Genomic DNA, 25,643 nt, shown 5'->3' with positions numbered 1-25,643 from the left:
CATTAGAGAGTTCACTGTCTGAATCAGCTGTGCAGGGAATTCTAATTTCAAGAACAATACACACCAGGTAGCTAACATCCACCAGTCCTCAAGTAAAATCATGACACCACTGAAGTCAGTAGCAAAACTGTCATTAACTTCTATGGGCCCAGAATTTCACCTCTTCAAATGCAGAGCATTTAAGTTCCCATAAATAGAAGTTAATGGGAGCTGATAGCATTCAGTCTGTTGTAAGATTAAGCATTAAGGAACAATTTTCCATTGACTTCAGTGCATTTGGGGCCAGGGTGTAAAGCAGGGGTGGGCAAAAGGGCCTCCATAGGCCAGATCTGGCCCACCAAGTGGGTTGATTCAGCCCGTGGCAGCCCTACTGCTCCCACGTCCCCAGGCCAATTAGGGCCTGGGGGCAGGGGGAAGTGCATGAAGTTTCCTCCGCCCCGCCAGGATCTGCTGTGTGCTCCTGGCAGGGCAGGAGGAGACTTTGATCACTTCCTTACCCCCAAACACTTATTGGCCTAGGGATGGAAGGAGCACACGAAGTTTCCTCTACCCTATCCCTGCCCTGCGAGGAGCACGTGGCACTTAGAAGCGCAGTGTGCTCCTGGCAGGGAGGGAGGAGGTTTCGTGTGCTCCCCCACCCCTAGGCCCTGATTGGCCTGGGTGTGGGGGCGCACAGGAAGTCTCCTCCTATCACCAGGAGCATGGGTGCTTAGTGTGAAGGGGGGAAAAAGGGCTGTTGGTGGGGAAGCCCAGAAGCATCCATACCCCGCCCCTTCTATTGAAAGCCCCTCCTCTTCCGGTGCAGCCCGCAACCACTTAAAAAATTATTACCCACCCTTGGTGTAAAGGAAAGAAGTATAGCAGAATTATTGCCAAAATCCTTTTCTCACCAAGAAGAGAAGAAAAGAACAGCATGCAAATCATATGGATGCAAGTTAACCACTGGAATTGATTGCCTAGGGAGGATGTAGAATCTCCATCATTGGGGATTTTTAAGAGCAGGTTAAACAAACACCTGTCAGGAATGATCTAGATAATGTTTTGTCCTCGCATGCATAGGGATGTGAAGGACTAGTCAACTAGTTGACTATCTAATAAGCAAATGCTTATCAAATAGTCGACAGGCTAGTCAACTAGTTGCTTCCCCCCACCAAGGCAGTGCTACGTGGAGTCTGATGCCAGGCATTTCGAAGCGGCATTTCGAAGCGGCATGGAATCCAGGGTCAGCAGGAAACACCAGCAGACCTCAGGCTCCACGCTGCGCTTCCGCCTTTGAAGTGTAGTAAGTTGACACTTCAGAGGTGGAGGCACCTATCGACTTTGGTTAGTCAATTATTCTCAATTTAACATCCCTAGTTATGCATGTAGGAGATTGGACTAAATGACCTCTTGAGCAAGGGCACCATATATGGCGGGGTTAGGGCCTCCTGAGTTTGGACCACTGGATTTCATACTTGAGGTCTGCTTAAAGCCCATGTTCTGACTCCAGAGGTAAGTTCTTAAATGCAACAGAGTTTGAGCTGTTTGCAGCATTGCCTTTGGGGCAGGGAGTTTGTTATAAAAATAGGGAGGCAGAGTGATTAAAAATAACAAAAGGTTGGTTATTCAGGCAGTTGAAGGATTATTAGATTATCATGGAAACATTGCCAGGTACTCCACTTAAAAGATGGGTGGGAGAAGATTAGGAATGAGTTTTGTGCTGCAAGGATCTCCATTTGGTTCACTGCTGTTAAACTTCTCATAAACATTCTTGAAAAAGGGGTAAACAGTGACTAATCCATAGCTGACTGCAAAGAGTTACAAAGGGATCTCTCAAAAGTTGTTGATTGGGCAACACAAGGGCAGATGGAATTCAGTGTTGATAAGTGCAAAGTAATGCACATGGAAAAATATAAATCGTAACTATAGATACAAAAATGATAGGGTCTAAAATAGTTGTTACCACTCAAGAAAGAGATCTTGGAATCCTTATGGATAATTCCCTGAAAACATCTGCTCAATTTGCAGTGGCAATCTAAAAACTAAAACGCAAACAGAATATTGGGAATCGTTGGGAAAGGAATAGAGAATAAGACAAAATTCCATATTGCTTCTATATAAAGTCATTGAGTGCCCACATCAGGTATGTCTACACTAGCCCCCTATTTCGATTTAGGGAGGCTAATGAGGGTGACCGAAATTGCAAATGAAGTGTGGGATTTAAATATCATTAGCATGTTCCCGCCCGGTCGACACTTTAGAAATTGACTAGCCCGAAGTAACTGCCTACATCTACACATGGCAGTGAAACAGGATTCCGAATTAAAGTCCTAAATTGAATTAGCTGGTAAACCACATTGAAGGAGGAATAGCAGCTAATTCGATTCAGGGCTTTAATTCGGAATCCCGTTTCACTGCCGTGTATAGATGCAGGCAGTTATTTTGGGCTAGTCAATTTATAAAATGGGCGACCAGCCGGGACATGCTAATGAAGCGCGGGATATTTAAATCCCACGCTTCATTTGCAATTTCGGTCGCCCTCATTAGCCTCCCTAGATCGAACTAGGGGGCTAGTGTAGACATACCCATCTTGAATATTGTGTGCAGATCTGGTCTCCCCATCTTAAGAAAAATATAGTGGATTTGGAAAAGGTACAGAAAGGACAATAGAAATGATTTGGGGGTAAGGAGAGACTAACAATATTGGGACTTTTTAGCTTGGAAAATAAATGACTAAAAGAGTGGGGGGATATGTTAAAGGTCTAGAAAATCATGAATGGTGTGGAAAAATAGAATAAGGAAATGTTATTAATTCCTTTACTAACATAACTCAGGAAGATGACCCAATTAAATTTATAGGTAGCAGATTTAAAACAAACAAATAGCTGACAGAGGATGGATCATGATGATTACCTCTTCTATTTATTCCTTCTGAAGCATGTGGCATTGGCCACTGTTGCAAGACAGGATACAGAGCTAGAAGGACAGATGGTCTGACTCGGTATGACCATTCTGATGCTCTCATATAGAGCTGAAATGTATCTTTCCCCACTAGACCCCACTCTTCTTCCAGAGCTGAAATAGAGACCAGGAGTCCTGATAAGGTCTCTCTCTCTCCACAGAGTTAGTAACAACATTTTAAGGCTAACCAGTGTGCCTTAATTGATTTGCCACATGATGTCAGGATATTCTAATATTAGAGCTGAGTGGATCTAAATATTATTAATATTTATTTAGTTTTCTTTCTTTTATATAGGAATTAGTTTCAGTGCTCCTGTCAGCTAACTGCTAGGCTGTCTGCCAAAAAAGCAGTTTTCCAGTGCCTTAGTAGCTCATAACTAGAGATGATATGCCTGTGTGGGAGGACAGATGGGGTTGGTTCTACCACCTCCATTTGGTGCTTGGCTTGTACTGAGCATGCTCAGTAACACTGCTGAAGCCTCTGTCTTCAGTCTGATCCCTCATGCTCTGATTCCCTCCTCCACCATCAAGTCATGCACAGCTTGCCCCAACTCCCCCACCAAAATCTGAAATGGCACCCCTGCTCTTGTCCTTTCCAATCCTATGAGCTCATGTGTCTAGTAAGGCTCCAAAAAGAAGTGTTCTTAGAAGGAATTCTGAGAAAGTCAAACAAACTCTGCATTTATTAAACTCCAATATGCAAAGTATATAAAATGTGATTACCAGAAACAATAGAGATATAAAGTGCCTGTGTAGGTATTTTGCTTTCACATGTTGGCTATGGATGTTGAACAATTTTATACAATTGTTCAAATGCATAAAGAACATAAACTTATAATGTTAAAACTGCATGTAGGGAGAAATTCATCCCAGCACAGAGCATATTCATCTATTTGTCATTTACAACCTGTGTCATGGCATAAGTGACTTAAATGGTGCATAAGTCTCATTTTGACCTTCTACACTGGGTATGGTTTAAGCTCTTACTTCAAAATAGCAAGCAAAGCATCCACACTAACAAGCCTATTATTTTGAAATAAGGGGCTGGTTATTTTGAAATAATAACTCCTGCTTTTCATGAGGAATAACATTTATTTTGAAATAGCGTAGTATGGACACTTCACTGCTCCTATTTCTAAGTAACTACTCCCCAGAGTCATTCAGAGTAATTACTCCCCAGTGCTTCCTCTAAGTCAAGGTACCGCATCCACATTAAAGGAGCCTGATTCGGACTAATTTCAAGGCTTCCCTGTAGTGTGGACACACTATATCGAAATAGTTATTTCAGGAGTTATTATTTTGAAATAAGTTATTTTGAAATAATTGCCACCTGGGAAGGGGAACAACAATATAACCAGGGGCTACGTCTAGACTGGCCACAAATTCCGGAAAAGGGATGCAAATCAGGTAAGTCAGCATAGGGAAATCCGCGGGGGATTTAAATATCCCCTGCGGATTTAAATAAACATGTCCGCCGCTTTTTTTCCGGCTTGGGGAAAAGCCGGAAAAAAAGCGTCTAGACTGGCGCGATCCTCCGGAATAAAGCCCTACTTGAAAGTAGGAATAAGAGATCCTCCGGAAAAGGGCTTTATTCCGGAGGATCGCGCCAGTCTAGACGCTTTTTTTCCGGCTTTTCCCCAAGCCGGGAAAAAAGCGGCGGACATGTTTATTTAAATCCGCGGGGGATATTTAAATCCCCCGCGGATTTCCCTATGCTGACTTACCTGATTTGCATCCCTTTTCCGGAATTTGTGGCCAGTCTAGACGTAGCCAGGGAGATTAAATTAAGTCTGGGGCATAAAATGAATTTGATCATTCCCCCTTTCTCCAAACCAGTTAACTTTTTGGAGGTGATGTAAGATTGAGCCCCAAATCTAGTTGTGGACCCTATGGAAATGTAAGCACAAAGTGGCAGCTTGTGGATCTGTACACTGAAGTGCAACAGCATTGTTAACCAGTATCAAGTGCAAATAAAACTGGTAGTATTTCATTCATGGTTTTGTACCAAATGCTTGTGGCCTCAAAATAATGAGCATTTGATCTAGTTAAAATGTTACAAAATGCTGAAACTGGAACATTTCTGTTGAGCATCCATTTACCAAGAGGGCAAAGATCCAATTTTGAAAGCTAGATTCAGTGAACTATATGATCTTATTCCTCAGACTACCAAAGAACTGAGAGATGGGGACCTCTTATTTCTATGGTAATTCGCTAAAGGAAATAAGGTGTCTAGGTCACAAATCTCAGCCAATACCACCTTACCCAATTTAGGAAAGATAATATTACAACCTGGTAAACATTCAGGAAAACCACGCCTGCAGCATATAAAGCTGGGAGAGATAGTCAGTGCTGTGTACTGGATGTGAAGAATGGTGCTGTGACTTAATGAAAGATGAAACTGAAGCTCAGGAGACTGCTGACAGAATAAAGCGACCTTTTACCTCCATTTCACCAATTCAACACAGCCCACATTCCCAATAATTGTATGTTATTAGCAGCTAATGACTATTCGGTGGCCTTTGTGAAATGAGTTAGTGATCTCAACCACTTTTCAGTGACCCCATTATAAAAAACACCTTGCAAAGGGAAACACAAATTAGCACCTTGCTCTCTGCAGATAGGCCAAAGTGAATGGATGGACACAGACTGAACTATTTTTCACTCTTTGATGTGGTCCTCAGAGCAAGGTCAGGACATATTGGGAGAGGAATAGGAAGAAATTGCTACCTGCGCTCTATTTTGCATGAATATAGTGGAATGTCAACCCATTCTCTAGGGTTGTCATTCCAATGCCTTTCATCAAGACTAAACTTACACATTAAATGACAGTGAAAGAGTGATTCTAGAGAAGATAGTGCAAAAAACCAGAGCCTTCCATATCCAGTTCTTTCAAAAGTTACACAAATTTTGCCAAGTTAACACATTAGACTCAAAAGTTCTCAGTTTGTCTACAACCCAGCAGGAATACATGTAAAGTAGTTATCTCCTCTATTTTCCCACCAAGACAACTTTTCTAATCTAGAACAACTGTCTTTAGAGGTTAGGAGGTACTTCTGTCACTTTGTTTTCTGTCACTTTGTCCCTGTTCAGTCCGTGGCCTCTCATCTGAAACCACTAACAAGGGTTTTCCCATTTGTGATGGTAGGCTTTGTGATGTGAACACGTGTCCATTAAGAACTTAACTGAGATCTACCAACTTATTTTACATTAAGTGAAAAGTTATCACCAAATTGCTGTAAGACTCTTGATTTGACTGATAATATTGAAATAACCTCCATATCCTGCTTCCTCAGTAAGGCTACATCTTGACTGCAAGCCTCTTTCGAAAGAGGCTTTTTCGAAAGATACTTTCGAAAAAGAACATCTATACTGCAATCTCTTCTTTCAAAAAAGTGAGCCGCTTTTTCGAAAGAGAGCACCCAGGCAGTCTGGATGCTCTGTTTCGAAAAAGCCCTGTTTGCATTCAAGAACGCCTTTTTTCGAAAGCAAAATGCAGGACAATGTAGCACTACATTGTCCTGCATTTTGCTTCAGCTACCCCAGACTAACACGGCTACATCTCTATCACTTTTTTTTGAAAGAGCACTTTCAAAAAAAGGCGTTCTTCCTCGTGAAATGAGCAGTACCGCCATCGAAAGAAAAGCCGCGTTCTTTCGATTTAATTTCGAAAGAACACGGCTGCAGTCTAGACGCAGGTGACGGTGTTTCGAAAAAATGCTACTTTTTTCAAAAAAACCCTGCAGTCTAGACACAGCCTAACTGATATATGAACACAGAAGACTCTTCTGTTGGTGCAGAACCCCTGGCATACTCTGCGCCTTCTCTGATTCAGGAAACAAAACTTTGTATGTGGCAAAATGGAAATTCTAGACTTCTGCACTTACTAATTTTATGTTTTCCTGGCAGCCCTTTGAAACAAAACTAGTTTCCAAAAACCATGTAAACATGTATCATGAGCTAGATTGTGTTTATTTGACACAGTCTTAGACTGGGTGCATAGTGGAGGTACACAAGCCCAGAGACCTACGTGAGAGACTTTCTTTTGGCACAGATACTGCCTCCCAAAGGTGATTGGTACGCTGTGGGGAGCACTATGCCTCTTAAAGTGTGCAGTACACAGCCCCCAGATGATCAGTGCATGGGAAGCTGTACCTTTGCTTTCTCATTGCCCCATTTGGGATACCCTGAGGAAGCAACTTTGTAGTAGTCCTGCACTCCCATGTAGGAGACAGCAATTCTAGATGGTTCTGGCCCTCCTTCCCTGTCTCCACAAGAAGAACTTGTAATGGGCATGCAGAAATTAACTCCTGTCATTACAATTTTAAAATGTTGTTTGTGCATATCCAAGAGCAGAATCTCATCCTAGATGCCCAGTATATAATCTAGAGGCTTAACATTTTTAGTGCAGGATTACTATCCCCACTTCCTTTGCCAGTTAGTTACATAGGGTGTGTCTACACTACAGCATTATTTTGAAATAGCTTTTTTCGAAATAACACGTCTACACACAAAATGCATTTCAAAATAGCTTTTTGGTATTTTGAAATAGCGCGTCCACACTGAGTGGACGTTGAATCGCATTTAAGGCCGGCCGAAATCAGGTCCTGCAGGGCATCAGGTCAGGAGTTATTTTGTGTGGCTGCTGCCTGAGGCTATCTGAGGACTGTGCTTAAAGGGACACCCCCCCCCCCCCCCCCGGACAGCCAGTTCTCAGGTTTCCCTGCTTGCTTGCCTACCTCGATGAAGGACAGCAAAGCATTTTGTCTCTGCATGTTCTGGTTGCCCTCACTCGGGACACCACAGCACTCTGCAACATGGAGCTGGAGCTGCCCCTGAGCACTCTGGTGCTTCTTGTGGATGTGTTGCTGCGAGCCTGGATGCACTTTCTGCAGGCTGCCATCCGGGAGATCCATCTGGGGGCTGTCAGTATCCAGGAGGCCCTGCAGGAGAGCTTCTACCCTGAGGAGCACTAAGAGCCTCCCCAGTCTGCCCCACTGGGGGCTTGTGCCTCATTCCTCCCTCACGTCCTCCCACTTACCCCTCCCTAACCCCCCTTCCTGATGTCAAATAAAATACATGTACTTTCAGGAACACAAACTCTCTTTATTTAACAAAACTGGGAGGGGGGGAGAATGAAACTCTGGTGAGACTGGGGAAAGGAGGCGGGAGAGGGGAAGAAGGAAGAGGGAAACCCAGCAGGAGGGAGCTGGAAGGGAGAAGCAAGGGGAAGAAGAGGGAGGGAAAGCTGAAGGCTCAGGGTTGGGGGTCTCGCCAGACCAACTTGATTGTCATGCAAACCTGCTCCTGCTCCATGTTGCAGAGTGCTGTGGTGTTCCAAGTGAGGACAACCAGAACACGCAGAGGCAAAATGCTCCGCTGTCCCTCATTGAGCTAGGCTTTGTAGGTGGCCTTTGGTGGTATGGCTGGCAGCTATCCTGCCATAGACAGCCATGTTCTTCCATCTAGTGTGGAGATCATGGATGTTGGGGGCATCCCCCCCAAACCTGAATAAGGTCCATGATCTCCACCCTGGACCAGGAAGGCACCCGTCTTCTCTGGGCCCAGGCAGACTCCTGGGAGCTGGCAGACTGCTCCTGGGGAGTGGTGGAGGGCTGGCTGCCAGTAGCTTGCTGGCTCATGTTTTGGGGCCACTGGGTCAGGGGCAGTGACTGCTGGCTCTGGGCTGGCAGGCTTGGAGCTGGCACAGGCACTGTGGCCAGAGTCAACCCCTTTAAGGGCTCTCGGGATGGGGAAGGGAGAGGAGTGTTCTTGGTTGAGGTTGGAGTGTCCACCAGGGCAACCTGGGAAGGCTGGAGGCTCCCTATTTCGATATAAGTGTCTACACTGCACTTATTTCGAAATAGCTATTTCAAATTTGGTGTTATTCCTCGTGGAATGAGGTTTACCAAATTCGAAATAAGCACTCCACTATTTTGAATTAATTTCAAAATAGCAATTTAGCTGTGTAGACGCTAGTAAAGTTATTTCTAAATAATGGCCGTAGCTAATAAGATGTCTAGCATAGAGGTGACCCAAGATGGTAAGATGGTAGCTGAAAAGTAAAGGTGAGATTTTCAAAAGTGCTCACCATGGCTATGTCTACACTCGCGGCTTCTTGCGTGAGTAATATGCAAATGAGGCTAAGCGTGGAATATCGCCGAGCCTCATTTGCATACCTAATGAGCCACCATTTTTTTCAGAAGAGGCTCTTGTGCAAGACGGAGCGTCTACACTACCCCTTTTTGCGCAAGAAAAACCCTCTTGCACAATGCCGTTCTTCCTGAAAAGTAATAGATGTAACGACATTGAGTAAGAGGGTTTTTCTTGCGCAAGAAGGGGCAGTGTAGACGCTCCGTCTTGCGCAAGAGCCAGTTTTGAAAAAAATGGTGGCTCATTAGGTATGCAAATGAGGCTCGGCGATATTCCACGCTTAGCTTCATTTGCATATTACTCACGCAAGAAGCCGCGAGTGTAGACATAGCCCGTCTAATTCTGCTTCTGTTTTTGGAACCCCTTGATTTCACTGAGAGCAAAATTAGGCCCACACAGAGCACTTTTGAAAATCATTTTAATAAGATTGTTTCCCACATTTACTCTGGAATCATACTTTTATGTTGACTTTTACCATACAAATCACTTATCACCCTGAGCACACCCTGTAACACATGTTAGAAGAAGAAGCAAATATGCACCATAAAAGGAGTGCATGACTAAGAGCTGAAAGGATTTGTGAATTAAATTGCCTACTGGCAGTCTCTGAAAACTCCCGTAAAGCTAAGCACGTTCCTGGCTTCTAGCACAATTGCTCCCACAATTTTACATTCACTTACCTACCAGACTGCATATTTGAACCCTCAAATTTACATCATTAGTGGGTGGATTTTTTTAAAGTCACTGTATGCCAGCTTTATACATTGAAGGTATTTGTGGCTAAATGTAAGTAGGTTAAATGACTTGCCCCTGATCTTTTGACAGTCCAGTCCAGTATGTTTTACCCTCAAATGCATAAAATCTTTGGTTTTACTCTGGATTTGCAGTTTCCCTAATTAACCTACTGTAGTTATTTTGACACTTTTAGTCGTTCTATGTAAAGCCTATCCTTAGTGATTTTTTTCTTTTTTGATAAGGAGCTTGTAAGAAAATATATATTCTCAATTTCAAGTGACTGACAACATGCTCAAAAAAATTGAAACCTGAATATCTAAAGTAGTATATTTTTTCTTCTCCCATTTACTGAAACATATGTTCATGGTTGTCCTTTTACCAGCTAAGCTGTCCCTCTACGAAAATCCTTTGCAGCATCACAAAATAGAACTGGGTCACCTCTATGCTAGACATCAGTGTATGTGCATGGACCTTATTGAGCACAGAAAAATTCAACAAAGAGAGTGTCTTAAAATAACATGGGGGTTGAGACACCAGGGTTGCCTTTTAAACATGAAAAAAATGAGGACGTGATTGAAATGATAAAATTCCTCACACATGCCTAGCAGAGATTCAGCAAAAGGGAAAATAACATTCTAATGGATGTGGAACTGTCCAAATACCAGTTAATAGCCGGTCTTTGTTCACATTCTCATCACCTATATTTTGTACATGTATGAACATTTATATGTAAGATTAGAAGAGAAGGTCAAATGTTTGACTTGAGAATCATCTTAAATCCTAATGTAAAATAGCATCTGTCAATAAGACTTTTTAGGGGGAAAAGTGTGAAAAATGTCATGAAATTTCTGTGAAATTCTGCGATAAATTTTGTCCTTTATCAACCAACTACAGAATTGGTTAAATGAGTCCATTTTAAAATTAGAAAAAAAAATCAAAATTAGAAAAAAGGGAAATATTGTTGTAATCCCTCCCCCCTTTTATTTAATTTCCAGCTCTTGTACTTAGGGGCCACACAAAAGGCAAATGAGCTGGTGTACCTGTGACTGATAATGTAATCAACAGCTACTCTAAGAACTATTGATGCATAAGGATGAGTATTCATGGAAGAAATGCAACTCATCTACTACAGGCCACACATGCATACAGCTAGAGAAACAAACGCAGACTCAGAAACAAATTAATAGCAATTCAGGAACTGAAAGGACCAAGGTAGCTAAGACTATGTCTACACTGCAGAGCTACGTCTACACTGGCCCCAAATTCCGGAAAAGGGATGCAAAGAAGGTAGGAATAAGAGATCCTGCTTCCTGAAAGTAGGAATAAGAGATCCTCCGGAAAAGGGCTTTATTCCGGAGGATCGCGCCAGTCTAGATGCTTTTTTCCGGCTTTTCCCCAAGCCGGAAAAAAAGCGGCGGACATGTTTATTTAAATCCGCGGGGGATATTTAAATCCCCCGCGGATTTCCCTATTCTGACTTACCTGCTTTGCATCACTTTTCCGGAATTTGGAGCCAGTGTAGACGTAGCCCAGGGGTTTTTCAGAAAAAAGTAGGCAAATTGCAAAAAGCGTACCTTTTTCCAATTCTTTTTTCGGAAGAGGCTTTTCCAACATTTGGCCCGTCTACACGGGGCCAAATGTGGGAAAAACATCTTTCGGAAGAGCTCTTATTCCTCATTAGGGCTATGTCTACACTACAGAGTTTTTCTGAGATACCTTCTCTGCTGCCTCCAGGCAACACATCAGCTTTTTTAGATCAGTTTCCGAAAAAGTGGGTGCATTCTTTCAGAAGCCCTGTATTCCTCATTTTATACTCATTTTATGAGGAATAAGGGCTCTTCTGAAAGAGGAGGTTTTTCCCACTTTTGGCCCCGTATAGATGGCCCAAATGTCAGAAAAGCCTCTTCTGAAAAAAGAATTGGAAAAAAAGAATCTTTTTCCAAAAAAGAACTGCAGTGTAGAAAGCCAAAATGAAGAATACAGGGCTTCTGAAAGAACATGCCTGCTTTTTTTTCTCAGTATCTCAGAAAAACTCTGTAGTGTAGACATAGCCCCTGGAAGTTCAGATATGTGCCTCTTTTCAAACAATGCTTCCAAGTATGTTTCCTTTTACTTCCACATAGCATTTCTATGGTATCTGATAGGAACTTCAAATATTGTGAATGGGATAGGAAGTTCATTCTTACCTAGAAAGGTATTTGATTCAGTCTGTGAAATACCATAACAACATATTTCCTGGGCAGGGTGTTCATAAATGACTCTCTGGAAAGGAATTTATTTGGTCATATACAGTAATTCCTCATTTAACACGTGCCCGCTTAACACGTTTTCACGATAGCACAATTTTGGGGGGGGGGATGTTTTTTGAATTACACGACCGTCCCCAGAATAACACAATTTCCCCAGTCAGCCCATTGCCGGCAGCTGCGCAGGGCTTCCCCCGCCTCCCTGCAAAGCGGTGGAGGGTTCACCGCTCGCCGTGCTGTTCCCCGGTGACCCCCCCTCGCCGGATGCAGTGCAGGTCCTGGCAGACCTGTCACAGGGGCATACTCCCAATCCAGTCCCCCTCTCCTTTCCTCCCTTTCCCTTCCCCAGAGCCAAACACCTGCTGTAACTCAGTCCCTTTTCTCCCCCAACCTTATGTCCAGGTCCCAACAGACACCACCGCTTGAAACACAACCCCCACTTTTTCCATTGTTTTCAATAGGAAAATTGACCCAGCATAGCACATTTTCACTTAACACGATCATTTTCTGAAACATATCTATAGTGTTAAATGAGGAATTACTGTACTTGCGTTATATTTACCTTTTTCCTGTATATCTGCTTTGCCTGCCTCATGATACTTCAACTGTTGCTTCAAAGGCCTAAAGCAAATAAAGAGGCCAAAAATAGGAAGAAAGAAAATGTTTTTCCTTTGGCAATTTTCATTTTTATCTTCTTCCTTCCCCCATAGTTTCCTGTAATGTCCATGAATAAACTTGGATAAAACAACATGAACTATATAGGAAACAGGTTGAAAAGTCTTCTGATGAATGGTTCAAATAAAAACTAACTAGTTAAGTTATCAGTTGCTATAGATGAAAAGGCTACCTTAAGCTCTTATGGTTCACAAAGAAGCAATACATATTTATCTTATGTTTGGGGTTGATCATAGAAAAGGACAGGAAGCAAGAGGATTCTAGTGTAATTCAGTTTTTAAAGTTATTTTCTTAAAAGATTATTTACTTAGCTGAAAAGTCAAAAAAAGGCTGTCCCTTTAAAAGAGTCATTGAAAAACATAAAATCAAATAGTAAGATGCATCATCCAGGCCTCAGGAACCTGCATCTAAAGGGTATCGAATTGTGGCTATTTCTTTCAAGGTTGAGCAATGATTCTCCACTGCTTCCAAGAGTTTTTGTATGTTTCCAAGTTTTTATATGTTTGTGACACAGAAGAAAATCTGTCCATATCTGGACAAAAAGCCTCACATTAGAACCCAAGCACAGTTTCCATTGACATGAGCTGAGTTATACTTGGAAGGTATTTGATTCAGGAATCTGAATGTAATTGAACACAATATATCTCTTAGGCTACGTCTACACTGCGCATTGTTGCACAATAAGATATGCAAATGAGGCATAGGGATGAATATCTCAGCATACCTAATGAGCCACCATTTTTGCGTCACGGGCTTTCGCGCAAGAAGGAGCTGTCTGCACTGCTCCTTCTTGCACAAAAAACACCCTCTTCACAGAGTCCGTTCTTCCTGAAAATAAGCGGCAGAACGGCTCTGCACAAGAAGGGATTTTTTGTGCAAGAAGGATCAGTGTAGACAGCTCCTTCTTGCGCAAAAGCTCAAGACACAAAATGGCGGCTCATTAGGTATGCAATATTCATCTTATTGTGCAACAATGCGCAGTGTAGACGTAGCCTTAGAGCCGTGGTCCCCAACCCGGTGCCCGCGGGCGCCATGGCACCCGCCAGGCTCTTTACATGCGCCCGCGGAGCAATCTGGGCTGGCAGGTGCCAGCCCCGGGCACATGGCCGGTCCCGGCCCCGGGGGCGCCGTGCGTACCCTTGCCAGCTCCGGCGCCGGCCTTGGCCCCGCCCCCGGGGGCGCTGCGTGTGCCCTGGCCCCAGCCCCGGCCTTGGCCCCGCGGCGCTTACGGGGGCGGCGCTGGCCCCGGGCGCGCGGCGCTTACGGGGGGGGGGGCACCAGCCCCGGGCGCGTGGCTATGGGGGGGGGGCCCGGCCCCGTGGCTATGGGGGGGCCCCGCCCCCGGGCATGCAGCTGGGGGGGGCCGCCCCCGGGCGGGCAAGTGTCCCCGCCCCCTGGCGCCCGGCGGGCGAACGGCCACGCCCCCTGGCGCCCGCCAACCTGAAAAGGTTGGGGACCACTACCTTAGAGTATATTCCACTTAAATGGGATGTGCTTAAATTTGGGCAGACACCTCCCAATAAGCTAATTTAGCCCATTGATAGTGAATGATGATTCTTGCTTAATTGGTTTCATTTTGCTTAATTCTGCTTTAATGTGGATATATTTGGCCCATGTTAAGAAGTTAAATGATACTGAATTGGATAAGAAATTTTAACCCCTGGTATAAGATACAGTGAGTATCATTCTTATTCTTGTAATTTTTATTCTATACAACATGTTATTTCATTCAGTATCTCTCAAATGGTGTCAAATTAATCAGGCCACCTGGCCAGTTCAGATGACAGGATGCTCATTGATGTGTCCCAAGTAAAATATTTTAATATATTCAAACTGTAAGAAAATCTTCTTTGCATTAGTTGGTGGCCCATAATCACTACTGAAAAATGAAAAAATAAAACCACTCTACATACATTGTCTTTCCAAATTCAACTTCAAATTCAAATAAGCAAAGGAACACAGAAAAATGTCAAGGATTATAATGAGACCACCACATTGCTATTCTAAAACAGACGTTATAGAATAACTGGCAAGAAAACAGTTTTCAATAGGAGACAAAATAAAGTAGGATGATGGAACATAGAAGTAGGTGGCACATTTCAAGCATCCTGCTAGTATTTCTAGGACTGGACAAAACTGATTTAAAAAACAGCTGACACCTCATGGGAAAGTGTGTACAACATTCTGCTGACCAAAAATTCAGCTTTCTAAGTCAAATTTGCTGATTTTCTCTTTCCTTAATTTGCATAGGTAGGGGGGATATTCTCAGTGCTCACTGTCTGCATAGCTGCTAGAAGAAAAGATGAAGAAAAACAAAAATGTTGATTGGAGTAAGAGCATAGCATCACTTCTTGTTCCCAACAATATTTCCCATCCCAGTTCAAAAACTGGAGATTTTTATGTAAGCAGAGACTTTGTATCTGAACACTTCATCTCCTTAGTGCCCCTCTTAAAAAGTTAAAATCCTCTGTTTGTGAAGTCACAATGGTGTGCTCAGAAGAAGATTACAATGTGACAAATTTGATCACAGAATTACAACTACTTCAGTGGGAAAAAATAAGAGGTGGCTAAATCTTCAGTGAAAGTTCCTGTTTTCATACAGATAAATGTCCTTCATAAAAGGGAATATGATGTCGTGGCAAAAAGTCCATATGAGAAGTTATCTTTAAAAAAGTACAAAAATAAAGTGTATTTACGTACAATAGAGTACAGAAAATAAATAAGAGGCAAGTCCAATGGTATAATACAATGCACAGGGAGTATGAAATAAGCAACTATGCAGAAGACACAGGCTCCCAGCCAATTTAGTCACAAGACCAGTGCTGTCCCACTCCCACGCCCTCCTGGATGGCAGCAAATCAGCCAACTGATATCACAGAACTCAATTCAACTCCTACACATTTGGAGCCTAACCAGAGACTAAGACATTAGCTGTGTTTCTGACAGGACACTGCTCCAGAAATAAGAAAGTGGCCTGTAGTGTATGAACTGTCCCCACACAGGTATCCCATTTTGGGAAGAAAGAGCTTCTGCTCAGCGTGCAGCTCTGTTTTGTTTTTGTGTGTTTGTTTGTTTGTTTGTTTTTTTAAGTGCACACAAGACATTATACTGCCTAAGGAATTAGATGGTAATCCAGTTATGTGGATAATATGTTGATGGTGTAATCTCATCTGGAGCAGTGTACTCAGCTCTGGTTACCTCATCTCAAAAAGGGTACTGCAAATGTAGAGGGAGTTCAGCAAAAGGTAACCAAAATCAGGAGCATGGAAAACTTTTAGAGGGATAAAGAAAAGACTGAGACTGTTTACTTTAGAATGGAGACAAATAAGAGTGGAAATGAAAAAAGTATACAAACAAATAGATGGAATACTAGAGGTGGCAGAATCTACCTCTAGATTCTGCTCATCCTATCTCATAACATCTATAATCTCTTAATATCTATGTAAAGGGGAATAAAGACAACCTAGTCAGCTTAACTTCTGTGCCAGAAAAAATAATGGAGCAAATGATTAAGGAATCAATTTGCAAACAGATGGAAGATAATAAGGTGATAAGTAATAATCAGCATGGATTTATAAAGAACAAATCGTGTCAAACCAACCTGATAGCTTTCTTTGATAGGATAACAAGCCTTGTGAATAAGGGGGAAGTGATAGATGTGGTATACCTAGACTTTAGTAAGTATTTGATAAAGTCTCACATGACCTTATAGATAAATTAGGGGAATACAGTGTTGATGGGGCTACAACTATGTGGGTTCATAACTGGTTGGATAACCATTCTCAGAGTAATTATCAATGGTTCACAATCATTTTGGAAGGGCATAACAAAAGGGATTTGTAGGGATCAATTCTGCAGAGACCAGTTCTGTTCAATATCTTCAGCAATGATTTAAATAATGGCACATAGCGTATGCTTATAAAGTTTGTGGATGATACGAAGCTGGAAGGGGGTGCAACTGCTTTGGAATAGGACTAACATTCAGAATGATCTGAACAAACTGGAGAAATGGTCTGAGGTAAACAGGATGAAGTTCAATAAGGACAAATACAAAGTATTCCACTTTGGAAGGAACAATCATTTTCACAAATACAAAATGGGAAGTGACTGTTTAGGAAGAAATACTGCAGAAAGGGATCTGGGGGTCATAGTGGACCACAGGCTAGTTATGAGTCAACAGTGTGTCACTGTTGCAAAAACAAACAAACAGACAAACAAAAGACATTAACATGAGTGTTGTAAGCAAGACATGAAAAGTTAGTTCTTCCCCTCTACTCTCTTATGATTAAGCCTCAACTCAAGTATTGTGTCCAGTTTTGGGCACTATATTATGTGCCAGCAGTGGGCGCTTGGGGGCTTCTGCTGCCAGGTTCTTAAGGAGCCAGAGCATGGGAGGAGAGATAACCATGGACTGTCTCAGTTTACCCTACAGTGCACGACCACCTGGAGTCCAGCTGCCCCTGCAGAGATTTACTCCCTCCCAGCAGCTGGCAGAGCATCCCAGAGCCGCCCAGGGGAGCCACCATGCTGACCTGTCTGCTACTTCACTTCTGCTCCTGGCGGGTGGATGGGTGGCCTTGGGCTCTTCAGGCAGGGCTGGGACGGTGAGAAGCGCAGGGGAGAGGCCAGGACAGCAGCCCCCCATGCTGCCGATTTCCCCACCTCAGCAGGGTGCAGTGCTCTGGAGCGTCGCATGTACATGCACTACCTGCACCTCGCTGTGCCTCACATGGAGTGGCCAGGCACCCCTGTACCTCCCCAGGCTCCGGGGTTAGAGCTGGGCCTGGCGCGTGCCACTGTCAGGGAGGGGGGTTGGCTTTGGGATGGGGAGAGAAATGGCCCAGGCTGGCGTGGGGAGAAGATAGAGAAGGGGCCTGGATTGGCACAGAAGGGGAAGGAGAAGGGGCCTGAGATGGTGGGCAGGAGAGAGAGAGAAGGGGTCTGGGTTGGCAGGGGGGAGGGGGGCGGGAGTGAGAAGGGACCCAGTGTGGCGCAGCCTCATCCAGACCCTCCCTGGTGGCCCCCCCAGGGGGCGGGGAAGAGCTGGGTTTGCTTAACCTGCGTGGAGGGGGGGGGTTGGTGAGCACAGTGAGTGGGGGCACAGCCCCCTAGTGGTATAATAAACAGGGAGCTCACAGTCAGCCTCAAAGCAGTTTCTCAATACTGCATCTAATATCACACTACCAGTTCAACCCATCTCTGGTGGGGAGAAGTCTCCCCGTGGCTTGCAGACTTGGCATCCCTGGCTGAATTGGCCCTGCAAATAAAGCAAGGAAACCCTATAGTAGAGAAAAGAAACAAATGTATGTTTGCATGCACTTGTGAGAGACAGAATAAGGAGGGAGTTATCTGCAAACATTCGTTCGACCTTGTTCTTCTGCTTTTATAGCTGTTGTTCTCTACTTTAGCTGCTTTAGGGCTTATCTTTCTCTGTTGAGTATCTGAAAATGCCCAACTAGTTTTATATTTTGCTCTGAATTTGCTCTTGTTTCTCTCTTTGCCAACTTCCTGCTATCCTTTTGTATGTCCTGCCTTATTTCCTTTTTGTATGTGTCTGCAGGTGGTTTTCATAGCAAAATCTTGTTCTGCTTTTCTGCCCTCCCTCACATTTTGTTTTTGTATTCCTGTTGCCTGTCTCATTTGCTCTTCTTCCCATGTCCGCAGCTGCTTGTTTACTAATAAATTCTATTTTGTTCATTAAATGTATGCTTTTTTTCCATTTTTCTTGTCTCCAAGCTTGAGATAATTGATTTCTCTGCTACAGAAGGAAATGACTCCTCAGGCCACTCTGTAGAATAGCTTTAACTCTCCAAGGGCTGAAGACAATGAAGATTTTAATAATGACCCATTCCTGAGGTTTAGGAAGATTCAAGGCAAACCACGTTTTAAACACACTTATTACTGTTATATTATGTTACTGGCATATATCTCCCTCTCCCAAATTCTAAACTCAGGACAGTTTAACACCAATAAATAAGCAACATAATGCACAATACATTTCCCAAATAGGTGTTGATGTGGGGGAGAATCTGTCAGCCCCTGATGTATTGAGTATTGATTTTATGTTTAATGATTGCTTGATATGCCCGTCATTGTGGCCTCTCAACAAAAGGCATAAATTAGATATGACACTACCATAATTAAATGTAATGCAGCGTATATTGCAATAGACTGCAGCCAAATAGGTATTTTCACTGTTATCCTTATGACCTTTGAAAATTACCAGAAAAAGCAAGGATTAGAAAACAGATGCATCAGTTCTTAAAGCATTTCCATTTACAAAATCTCCATTAGCTGCAGGCTGTATGATGTCTGCGATACACAGCAGTATTCTCTATTATTATTCAGTAGAAAGTCGTTGTCATTTTTATAAACATGGAGCTCTCAGTCAGCCTCAAAGCAGTTCCTCAGTACTGCGTTTAATATTACCGTAGCAGTTCAACCCATCCTTGGTGGGGTGGAGTCTCGTGACCCCATGGCTTGCTGGTTTGACAGCCCAGACCTTAGCCATAAAATAAAGCCTCTTCACCAGAGATGCTGATACATTCGCTTCTAAGGCTCTTTGCTCTCATTTCACGAGGAGTAACAGTAGTTCGAACTAGGAAGCCTAGTTCAAACTACCTAGTTCGAGCCCCGTGTAGCCGTGCTGCACGGGGTTTGAACCAGCAGGGTTTTAAAAATGGCGGCTCCCCGCTTATGCAAATGAAGCCCGGGAAATTTAAATCCCGGGCTTCATTTGCAAGTGCGGTATGCCTACATTACCCTCCTAGTTCGAACTAGGAGGGTAGTGTAGACATACCCTGAGGAACTTTTTATCAGCTGCTTCTTGTCTGCCTCATTTGCAGTCCCCAACAGATGTCTAGGTTGGTGAACTGGCAGTTGAAAAGTGCCAGCTGGTTATGTGGTGTATTGTGCTGAGCAACATAGTTAGAGCCTTGAGCTTGAAATTGTCCCTGTTTGGTAAGCTAGCTACTGTATTTCTAAATATCAATCAGAAAAGATATGGCTGGTGGATGGATTCGACATAAAGGTTCTGGGTAGATTTGGTTGGGAATTTTTCAACAACATCATCAAAACATCTTGCTTTGACATTTTTTAAATGAAAAGTTTTAATTTTCAATCCTAAGTGATTTCTTGTTTTGAAATTTTGGTTTATTTTCACTAAAAAAGTTAACATTTTTAAAAATATCAAATCAAAATGAAAACATTTTGGTTGATGCAATGAGAAAAATTTTATGGATTATCAATGCACAATTTATTTATTTTTAGTTTATGACTTTTTATCCCATTTCAAGTCTGACAGGACAGAAAAAAAATGTTTCCTGTTCAGTTCCCATCAGGGCATTAGAAATGGGAGTGTGCCTGTCACTGAACCCTCATGCAAATAGGTTTCATTTTAGAACATGTAGCTCACACATTTTACCTAACACAGTTTTAAACAGGACTTTGTACTGAGTGTAGGCGGAGCAAGTCCTGATGAAGAACATTACCTAGTTGTGGTTAAACCTGGGCTCCCCCAGAAGCTATAATTAGACAGTCAAATCCCCTTCCTAACTCCATAATAAGATTTTTCTGAATATCATCCAAATACTGGTGTATTCAATCATCCCTGTAAAATTACCTGTCTTTGGTAGGAAAAAGATAAAGTGGTTCCAGAGTGGCATTTGGTTATCAAGTTCATTCAAAGAAAACACAAGAAAGATTATAATTGAATTAGAACTCAAACAGCTGAGAGACTCAAAATCTTGAAAATGGAAATGCATAGTTTTCACTGATGGTGAAAGGGGCAGAATTCAGAATAAAGGGTGCAAATGCAGACAACTCAGATTTCCCTTTAAATCTAGGAAATCCAGTTTAATAGGGACGTTTGTATAAACATGCATCTTTTCCTCACTTATACAATGTACTGTGCCTCCATTTGGCCTTTTGCTTATTTAGCCTTTGTGTTAATGGCCAGTTGAATGTGAAACATTAATAATGTTTTCCATCCAATCATCTAGCCTTGCATTAGTACTTCAGTATGAACAAGGGCTACTGTAGAAGTCAGTGAACAGCAATGAAAGAGGTTTTTGTCATTAATCAGCTTGAAAGTCAACATTTCGAATACTCCATTGCCTTAAACAAAAGCCATCAAAGTGGTGAATAAGATTCCGGAGACATACAAAACATAGCTAATTTATTTAATTATTAAATCCTCATAAATTGTTGAAGAGTTGAAAAGCAGCAACATTAACTCTGATAATAGCTTGGGATCAAAGTAGGACTTCAACACTTGAGTGCACTTTGGAAGAAAGAACATTTTTTATACTTAAATCCATTTTATTTGTCTGTGTTTCTCTATATTCCCCTTCTTACTGTTAAAGATGTGGCTGAATAAATCTGACAGAGAGGTGAAAGCTAGACAAAGGACTGTGACCTCCTATACTTTACCTATGCTAGACTTTACCTTTACATTTCACGAGGTATAACAGTTAACTCAAACTAAGGACTTAGTTCAAGTTAACGTTTGACTGCCGCGTGTAGCCGCGGGAAGTTAGTTCGGACTAAGGGGATTTTAAAATGGTGCCCGGACGGGAAGATTCAAATAAAGCCTGGGATATTTAAATCCCAGGCTTCATTTGTAACTTAGAATGCCTACATTAGCCTCCCTAGTTCGAACTAGGGGGCTAGTGAGGACATACCCTATGAGGGTTGTTTTGTCACAAATTTGGCATTATGGCTGGTTTCATTGCAGGAATAACTAACAAAAATGGACTCTTCTGTGCATAAGAATTCTGAAACTCTATATACTTGATAACAGTATTGTTGTTTTACTAACACACAGTTCGAAATACTGAAAAGCACGCAGTTTGGTATCAGACTCACCAAAAGGGTATGCTGACCATGTAGAAATCTATCTTACTGGGAACAGCATACAAGTCTGATTCACCAAGTTAGATGCTAAAATAATGGTGGAAAAGCTCATAGTACAAGCAAGTATATCTTATGGGGAGTGGGAGTTGTCACACTGTATTCACTTATCTAACAGAAAAAAACAGCCTGAGAACAGATATAAAATTTGTACTGATATGACAGTCTACAAGTACTCACCAGCTTCTGTTTCTAGCCCTGAGGTAGCTGCTACGGTAAATGTTATCTTCTACAGACATGAGACCTATTGTCATGGGGGCGGGAGGGAGAGGAAACGGGAGAGGCATAGAGGAGACAGGAGGGGAGAAAGAAAAATACAAATGGACTCTGTCCTTTAAAGATATCAGCATATTTAGAGTGACTGCATTCTTGATCATTGTCACCAAGTGTTAATGATGGACATGATCCAAATCCCAGATTCAAATACACCTGGACTTTAGAGTCCAGGTTGGAATATGGAACTATATCCTAGTGTGTTGATATATAAACACATTAGCACCTAATTTTGTATTCTCTCTCTCTCTCTCTCTCTCTGTGTGTGTGTGTGTGTGTGTGTGTGTATATATATATCACACACGCAAGATGCTTGTGTAATTAATATAATATATATACTACAAAACCATGCAGTTAGTGTTTCAATGAACTCACCCCTAGCGTATTAATAACCAGTTGATTTAAAATACTATTTACTAATCTAAATCTTTTTTCCGTTCAAATATGCTGCTTTAACCATACCATGGCCTGTGAATAGATTTGCTGGGGCAGATTAGAATGGCTCTATTCTAACATTTATTTGTTTTCTGGTAAACACTAGATTTTCTATTAAACAATGTGATGCATTCACTCTGTCTAGTTAGTAATGCAAAATGATGATCAAAATTAAAGACTGTTTTTTTTTATTTAATACAGATGGTCCCCAGATGAATAACGTGGTACCAACTTCTCCTCTCCTCCCTCAGATGGCACAGCCGCATTCATACCCCAGCATGGGACAGATCACAAATCCTTATGAACAACAGCCCCCGGGCAAGGAGCTTAACAAGTACGCCTCGCTAAAGGCAGTCGGTAAGCAAGCCAAATAATGCATGGTTCCTCATTTAATACAGTATCTATTATATATTTTGAAGAGTTTGTTTGTTTATTTGTGGATTTGTTTGTGCAAACTAAAGTCATACTTCAAGATTACCTACAGATACCAAATTTGGCATAAACAAGCCTGCCATTTAAATCATCCGAATGCACTAATTTTATACAACAGAATATGCTAGGTGAAAGGTTTAAATAATTATTTTTGTTTTTAATTGGAAAAAAGTCATAACTTTTATGATTAGAATTCATAAAAATATCTAACATGGTTAAAATCGAGTCTCTTATTCAACTGTCATTTTAGTTCAAATAAAATTTTTACTATTATAAATCACAAAATAATTCAAATTAGGGAAAGAATAATGGAAAATTTACAAGTTTCTGATTCAAATTTACTATGTATGGTAATTATTCAATAAAATTAATAATGTTTGAAGTTGAAATCCTACAAATTTAAAACTGTTCTTTTACTTCCTTTTTGCAAGCACATTCATAAAAAAATCTATTACATATATTTAATTTCTTGAATATTCCTATAAGTGTAAGCTACGCAAAATGACTTTGCCTGGTCAATAATGGGCCTCACCTGCTAGTATTCCATATTCTAGTGCCAGTTAACAATCAGCTTCTAAGTTAAAAAAGAAAGGGTTATTGTTTTGCATCACTTAATTATTGAATCTGAGCCATTCTAACCCTATTTCATTTGGAAAGTACTCTAAAAAGTAACACTGAGGTTACCTTACAGTTAGGCATCAGAAAGTTACAACTCAGGATTTTGCACACATGCAGAAACACACACATATTATTTTCAGTTTATAGTACCTTTACTATATTCACAAATACTGGATTTCCCCCTACAAATCAATTAATTGTGTACTGAACACTTTCTTAAGTAAATAGTTACCTAGTTTGCACACACAGACAAAGGATATACAGGAATCAATGAATGGGCAAAGTTTGAGATCACAATTTTAAGTACAGGCAGTCCCCGGGTTACATGGATCCGACTTACATCGGATCCCTACTTACAAACGGGGTGAGGCAACCCTGCACTAGCTGCTTCCCCCCAGCAGACTAGGGAGACGCGAAGCTAGCGCCCCCCTACAGCAGACCAGGGAGACGCGGAGCGGCTTTTCTTAGCAGACACCTCAGCTTGAGAATAAAGGACTGAGGGAAGTGAGGTGTGGGAGAATAAAACTGAGCTCTGGAGAAATGTTTGGCTAGAGTTTCCCCTACAATATGTACCAGTTCCGACTTACATACAAATTCAACTTAAGAACAAACCTACAGTCCCTATCTTGTATGTAACCCGGGGACTGCCTGTACCTGGCTTGTGTTTCCTTATAGAAACCTTCAGTCAGAATGGCCTTTATTTGTAGCAATTAGCAGGCTATTGGTGTATAATTAAGAGATTTCAACACCCCTAGCACAACACTTATGGATATGAAGTGTTTGTTACCTTATCACTTCAGTCCCCTTATAGTGAAAAAGAAAGCAAAAATTGGGGATTCTGTACATTCATAGCTTCCCACCAATCCTTTCCCAGTTGATATGATCCCTTCTCTCCTCACCCCCCGCTACATTTCAAACAGTATCCTACCTTCTTTTTTCTTGAGGTATGATACTGGCTATTTGACTTAGACAACTGGGAACACTCAAAGGAATCCATCACATGAGAACAATTATTCATTGCAAGTTGAAATCTGTGTGTGGTGGCAAATGTTTTTTCCATCCTGAGATAATTTTTGAGATTTCAAAAATTTTACCCATCCAAAATTGGGATGAAATTTGGTAATCTCAAAATTTTTGCATAAAATCAATTCTTATCAGTTCAAAATGCTTCATTTTGATGGCAACCTTTTTCTCTTTTAAAAAATTGTCTACAAGACTATCCAATAAGTTCTTGGACCGCATTGAAAACAAGTTTTTATTTCAGAAGGCTGAAAAAGCTATTGGGGGGAAGCTGTTCTAGATTTGATTTTAATAAATAGGGAGGAACTGGTTCAGAATTTGAAAGTGGAAGGCAGCTTGGGTGAAAGTGATCATGAAATCATAGATTTCATGATTCTAAAGAATGGTAGAAGGGAGGACAGCAAAATAGAGACAATGGATTTCAGGAAGGCAGATTTTGGTAAACTCAGATATCTGGGAGGTACGGTCCATTGGGAAACAAGACTGAGGGAAAAAACACTGAAGAGAATTGACAGTTTTTCAAAGGGACATTATTAAGGGCACAAAAGCAAGTTATTCCGCTGCATAGGAAAGATAGAAAATATGGCAAAAGACCACGTTGGCTTACCCAGGAGATTTTGCATGATCTAAAAATAAAAAAGGAATCATATAAAAAATGGAAACTAGGACAAATTACAAAGGATGAATATAGGCAAACAACACAGGAATGCAGGGGCAGGATTAGAAAGGCAAAGGCACAAAATGAGCTCAAACTAGCTACAGTCATAAAGGGAAACAAGAAGACATTCTATAAATATATTAGAAGCAAGAGGAAGACCAAGGACAGGGTAGGCCCACTGCTTAGTGAGGAGGAAGAAACAGTAACTTGGAAATGGCAAAGATGCTTAATGACTTCTTTGTTTTGGTCTTCACCGAGAAGTCTGAAGGAATGCCTAACATAGTGAATGTTAGTGGGAAGTGGGTACGTTTAGAGGATAAAATAAAAAAAGAACAAGTTAATAATCACTTAGAAAAGTTAGATGCCTGCAAGTCACCAGGGCCTGATGAATCGCATCCTAGAATACTCAAGGAGCTAATAGAGGAGGTATCATCTTTAGCTATCATCTTTGGAAAATCATGGAAAACAGGAGAGATTCCAGAAGACTGGAAAAGGGCAAATATAGTGCCCATCTATAAAAAGGGAAATAAGAACAACTCAGGAAACTACAA

At 41.8% G+C, this 25,643-nt stretch overlaps 1 protein-coding gene across 2 annotated transcripts in view; it reads left to right on the top strand.

The window, feature by feature from the left end:
* Positions 1-25,643, top strand: part of SHISA9 (shisa family member 9) — a 353,976-nt gene that overhangs the window by 287,907 nt on the left and 40,426 nt on the right. For both annotated transcript variants that reach the window (XM_006131457.4, XM_006131456.4), the window contains exon 3: positions 22,566-22,721. In XM_006131457.4, coding sequence (XP_006131519.3) covers positions 22,566-22,721 — 156 coding nt within the window. The remainder of the gene's footprint in view (positions 1-22,565; positions 22,722-25,643) is intronic.

Source organism: Pelodiscus sinensis, chromosome 16 (genome assembly GCF_049634645.1).
Source record: "Pelodiscus sinensis isolate JC-2024 chromosome 16, ASM4963464v1, whole genome shotgun sequence".
Taxonomy (NCBI): Eukaryota; Metazoa; Chordata; order Testudines; family Trionychidae; genus Pelodiscus; species Pelodiscus sinensis.
The sequence above is the reverse complement of the archived record's forward strand: the minus strand, read 5'-3'. Positions and strand labels throughout refer to the sequence as shown.